We start from the raw sequence: 6000 nt of genomic DNA, 5'->3' as shown, positions 1-6000 counted from the left end.
AGGAATGTGAAGAGTTTCCATACCGTGCGTGCGTGCTTTATCTTATCGGTGGTAAAAGGAGGGTGAAAATTCGCGCTGGTAGGATGTTTAATGTTCACTTTAAACAAAGCTGTACTTTATCGTCTTTCGCGTGGTGTTTTGGGAGCTTTGAAGACATAATCATCACCCGAGTGAAAAGAGAAAAAGTTGTTGGCTGTGTATTTGTGTATAATGTAGATAAATGATGTGCTTATCGGATTGCATGCTCGAAGAACTGGTGATGTTGGTGTCAATGCTGACTTTCGGCTGCCTTATCACGGTTGACTCAGTTGGCCTCCAAAAACCCATCAAGTTTTCCTTTGTCCAAACGCAGTTTCGGAATTCGGAATTAATGTTTTAAAAATGGACATTGCCCCCCCATTGTACTGGGAAGGGACAACAATTTCCACCACCCACCCCCGCCTCATCAGACGCACAACAAAAGGACAATTTTCAACTCGTTCTTTGTTTGGTTTGGTCCAACCATCGCCGCGTTGTTGTAGACAATCTCCATTCCGAAAAGGGGAAACTCCACCGCGCGAGGAAGAACGACAACAACGACGCACTCGGCCAAGGATTTTCCGAGGGGAGGAGTGCCCGCGCGCGTGAGTGTTTTCCACGGCCATTGCCGTTGGTGGAGTGTGTGCTGGTGAAAATGTGCTTTCGGTGCAAAACTGTGGGAGGCAGGGGAGTGGGTAGGGGGAAAAGCAAGAGAGCGAGCGAGCGAGACCGTTGTTCTCGAATGAAGCTGCGCGGGAAAATGAAAAGGGAACGGGGTAGTTCAAACGGAGGAAAACTCCATCGGTAGATGTGTGTGTGTGTGTGTGTGTGTTTTATGGCGAGTTAAAAAAATCAGCTGGTCTTTTGTTTTCGACGCGCGCGGACTCAGTCGTCGTAATAGCTTTGCGGGAAAATGCTGAAAATGTTATCCTTTTCCCATGTTTAATTTTTCCGAGCAAATGTTTGAATTTTTATTTGCAAAGTTGTTGCGAAACATTTTTTCCCCTTGTCGAAATGTTGGTGCATCCTTTTGCCCTTCTTGTTTGCGTGCATAACCTCTCAGTTCTTTGAATGCAAAATGCGGTCGTTTACTTTTTCGTGCCCTTAAAGTTTGCGAAGCAAAGAACAATCGGGGTTAGACCATCAGACAACTATTTTAATACTTGGAGGGAAAATATACGTAGTCTATTGGGTATTATAAGAAGTAAAAATGTGGATAGTGATTTAAGCTTTAAGTATGATTTTAAGGGTTTCGTTTTTCATGAAATCATAACCTAATTAAAGAACAAGTCACCTTGGAGAGCGTTTGTTTGATATTATAATATCTAGAACACTATTTTTATCTTTACTTAGACGATTCTTTGTGTTTGTTTCTCTTTTTAGGTGTCCAAGGAGCAGCTGAAAAGGTCCTTCGATCGTTAAAATAGAAGAATTCAATCCAGCATTCACTCGAGCCCCTACCTACTTATTTGTTAACTTATTGATTCTTTGGAAGAAATGTATTTCTTTTTGTGAAGTTCTCTATGTTTTCTCTACTCAGTGCGTTATAGTTAAGTGTTGTGTTTATTTTATTTTTTTTTTTAGTTAAACAAAAAGGTTTACCGGTATTTTCTACAATAGGTTGAGGAAGCAGCAAAGTTTCACAAGAAGGAATCATAGTAAACGGCGGTGCTTTTTAGCGGTGTTAGTGGAGTGAAATTCGTTCCCAGGTGAGGTGCGCGTGTGATGGCGCGTCCGGTGGTGTCATACTAGTGTGACGCACATAGTGTCGGCGGAAAACGGTGGAAACATCTGCTCGATGTGCAGCGGCCGGATGCAACGGTCCGGCGCGGAGAAAGCGGTGATTCGATACGAATTTCTGAAGCGATGCGATTGAAGTGTTAGCCGGCGGCGTTTGTTTTCTGTTCATCATTATTTCGGTGCGTTCCACCGAGTTCGGAAGGCGGTGTGTGTGTTTCAAATCGCCACCCCCACGTGTCGGAAAAAGTGTAAAGAAAATCCATCCACCCATCGTCGTCGCAAGCGGGAAAGAACGTCGCCTTCGAAGAGCTTGATTGAGCTTGAGAGCTGGTGTTGCCCGACCGACCGCTCCTCCGTAGTTTGTAGCAGAGCCGCCCAGAAGACGGCAGATTCCGGTCCTTCGCCTGCAAGAAAAACGGTGGCCAGGACGACGGCATCTTCGTGCGCCAGCTCCCAGCGCGATCGGCGGCGGCCTTTAGGTTCTGCTGATCGGTCGGAAAAATGCATCTGAAATGTGGATTATTGCTACTTTTAACGCTGCTGCTCCTCAAAGACATCGAAAGTGGTAAGCTCAGCTTCATTCTTAGTTACTCTTAAACCCCCTTGGCCATGAGTACTTTTGTGCTCCAATAAAATAAGATCGTTTGAATATTACTGATCCTTTTTTCCTAAAGGAGCTTACTTCGGTCGATACCGTAAGCTGAAGTGAAGCGATGGGAAGCAATCAAAATGACGAATAATTTAAATAGAAAGCTCCAGTTTGAGATACAGTTTAAGACCCTCATTTAAGATGCTTTATCGATTTCGGATCGACGGACGAACCCCACCCCCGACAACATTGTAGAACCGAAGCTAAAACGTTCTGTAAGATCCAATCTAACCTTTCTCCTGCTCGGAAAAGCAAAGTATAAACCAATGCACTTCATTTCCGCTCTGCAGCTCTCGACCGCCTAATCCTTTAGCAATGTTTGACTTCATCATAATCCCCCTGGGTTTGGGTTTGAAAAGAATCCTTCCCTTCCCCCGCCGCTTGACACGTGTCTTGATGAGGGTTTTCCAGAAATACAGAAACAAGCGCATGGAACGGAAGGGAAAACAAATCAAGCACCGAACCGGGAGGATTTAGAATATCGTACCGTCGGGTTTGGAAAAGATCGTGAAACTTCATACCCCGGCCCATGTTGATTTGAAGCCATGCTAAATTACCTTCGCAATGGATTACGCTGGCATTTTGCTGTGAAAATGCCTTTCGTTCTTTCCACACTCATGAATGCCGATCCAGACAGACACACTCGGTATGTTTGAAGCTAGGAGCTGGGAGTTCGTGGGCTCGGCTCTATTCTCTTGTAGGGGAATCCGGAAAGGGCGGATCAAATCATGTTTTTAATTAAAACCATAATATGGAAATTATTTGGATTGCACAGAGTTGTTGGTTTTCCCCCAAATATTTCAAATGTTTCGCTGGAATCTTTGCAGGTTGGAGGTTCACCTGTTTTTTTTTTTTTTTTTTGAAGCGAAAAGATGATACGAATTTTTTTTCATTTATAGAGACGGCTTTTAAGGAAGACATGAATTTTCTTTCCAACTTGAAACCCGTTTGCTATTAATTTTAAATTAATCTGCAAACATGAATCACCTTCTTAGCAAACAGAAAAAAAAGATTAAGAATAGATTTCCATCCGTTAATCTGAATGAAGTTTGCTTCGTAAAATGTCTAGATTGGTGGGACGATAGGGAAAAGATACGCAAGTCAAGCGATCACGATTTTCCATTTAAGTTTCCAGTCCAGCGCGATGGTCGGACCCCCGTCCACTGGATGATTGACGGTTCGATGGAGGAGCAATTAAAAGTTACGACACTTTTCACACACCCGAGAACGTGATCTTAGCTTCTCGCACTTTAGAGCACGATTCTCAAGTGTTTGAAGAGATACACATTAATGTAAGAAAAAAAAATTCCGGGTGAAAAATTAACCACTTGAATTGTAATCTATCGAACCGGAGAGCAGGATCTTTGGGATAATTATTTTTGTGTCGTTTTTATGTTTTGTTTTGTCATTAATTGCTATATTTTAAGTGTGTTTTATTTATCTTCATGTTGAATTTAAAACATTGACCTGAGTATATATCAATATTTTGAGTAAATTGTTTGTAATTTATGGATTTTTACCCGTCAACATATTTAATTTTGTTTTTTAATTAAATCGCCTTTGATACTCCGTTCCAATGTACGGATGTACGGAATCGCTCCATTACGAGGCAAGGACTTTTGTGAATCACAACGCGACCGTCACGGTTTAAATTCAACCGAAATCAGTTCATCACATGACTTGGCTAGCCGGGCTTTTCTCTCTCGCTTTTACTTAATTAAACCACCCACCGTGGCAAACCTTGTGCCAAGGCATTTTCATGGGTAGAAGCGCCGAAGTTGCTGATTTATATAAAAGCGTCCAAAATAAAGTGAAAACACAAACGCATCCGAGCATTATTTCTGTCCCGCCCGTCGTCGTCGTCGTCGTGTGTTCGGTGGCTTTGGATAACTTTTTTCCTCTGCTCTCCCTCGGGTTGGGTTTTTGTGGCCCCCCGTGGCTTACCGTTTGCGTGCTCTTATTTGTCTTTCATTTTTGGACCAACCCGCAGAACAACTCCTCTTCCTCCTCGCGATGTTACTACTCGGGAAACTGCCTGGGGGTCACACTTTGGTTGAATTTTTTTCCCATCCTCGAAATTCTTGTTTGCCTTCCATTCGGATTATTAATGTTTTTGCAAAGTTTTCCTCCCACACCGTGTGTGAATGCGTGACATTTTCCTTTTGCGTACGTTTGGTGAACCGGTAACGGTGAAGAAGAAATCCCTTAGATCAACACACCGGCAAGACATGGTAAACATTAGATTTCCTCTATCGTGGACAAGCCCGTCGCCTCCGCAAAGGCGTACGAGTTGATTTTTATTTTACCTCCGATGTAAAGCATATTTACATCAATTTGGGAGACCATAACGAAATTAAAAATGTTCTGGTAGCTCGTGAAGAGACTCTCGTCCTCTTAATCCATGACTTGGTGAATTACTGATGTGACGCACGTTTTTGTAGTTTTTATTTTTGGTGTGCATTAAATCAATATAAAATATAGCTTTCTTTATGTACGCGCATGCAACACGAATGCAAAATAAAGAGTCCCGATCCCCTGGTTCTTGAATCTCTTGAATCGTTCTTAACATTCAGTTGGTTCACGCATGGCGTGGCGTGAGAATTCTAACTGTATCCCGTTTCGCACGTGACACCAGCAAGGGTTTCCGGTTGGAAAGGACATCTTACACCAGCTTCGCAAAATGGTGCCTCCTTTACAAACGATTTCAATTAATTCGACAGCCATAACCGCACTGGCAAACGTCGCAACCACACGACACCATAACAAATTTGAGGTTGCTGCCTCGCGGAATCATCGGTTGGAACTTAAAGAAAACGAAACTCCCACCATCAAAAGAAAACTGTCTTGCTTGCTCTTTTTAGCCAGAATCCTTTCGGGTTTTGTGAATGGAAGTTGAACTGCTCGGTAAATTCTTGACAGTGTTTTTTTTACCGTAGGAAGAAAGGGTGATGGAGAGGAAGCGAGAGCAAGACTCCATTCAAAGATGAAAATATAATCGGACGAGCGTGGACTTCATAATGGCCATCGCCATTCCGGGTTGCGATGTCGTCTGCAATTAAATGGCACAAATTGAACCAACCTGCAAGACGTTTCAGCACTTGGGTGGGGTCTCTGAAAAGGGGGGCAAAAAGAAATGGCTTCATTGGCGAGCACTGAATGATGGTCAAATAATTCGTTCAGTAATGGTTGTTATGCTCTCGAACTTATATCTAACCTGAACTGGCTGCAAAGTATACCTTTTCAAGCAGTAATGATAAGGTCTTGGTTTCTTCAACCCATCCCAGACGTTGGACTGAAACATTTTCCGCCATGACTCCGTCTCTTAATATCCGTAATATCCCAAGTTCTGAGTATCGTTGCCGTATTCTGTCACGTTATTTTACCCCATTAAAATGTATTTAGCACGCGGCTAGTTCTTTTCGTTTCCTTTACCCTTTTTCCCATTGTCATGGCATGTAGTGTAGACTAGAAGAAAAAGTGTCTCTCGTCGTGCTCTAGACAAGTTGTGTGTCCCACGCATCGTTGACGATTCGCGGGCTACCGTGTTCTCGGGAGCTTCCTAACTCCCGTCAACGATGCACCCCGTCGTGACC

At 43.2% G+C, this 6000-nt stretch overlaps 1 protein-coding gene across 1 annotated transcript in view; it reads left to right on the top strand.

Moving 5' to 3' along the window:
• Positions 1-2009: 2009 nt before the first annotated feature.
• LOC131282386 (disintegrin and metalloproteinase domain-containing protein 10) overlaps positions 2010-6000 on the top strand; it is a 38448-nt gene continuing 34457 nt past the window's right edge. The window contains exon 1 of the mRNA XM_058311834.1: positions 2010-2323. Coding sequence (XP_058167817.1) covers positions 2260-2323 — 64 coding nt within the window. The 5' untranslated portion in view covers positions 2010-2259. The remainder of the gene's footprint in view (positions 2324-6000) is intronic.

The sequence above is a fragment of the Anopheles ziemanni genome, chromosome 2 (assembly GCF_943734765.1).
Source record: "Anopheles ziemanni chromosome 2, idAnoZiCoDA_A2_x.2, whole genome shotgun sequence".
NCBI lineage: Eukaryota > Metazoa > Arthropoda > Insecta > Diptera > Culicidae > Anopheles > Anopheles ziemanni.
This window is presented reverse-complemented; position numbering and strand designations above follow the sequence as displayed.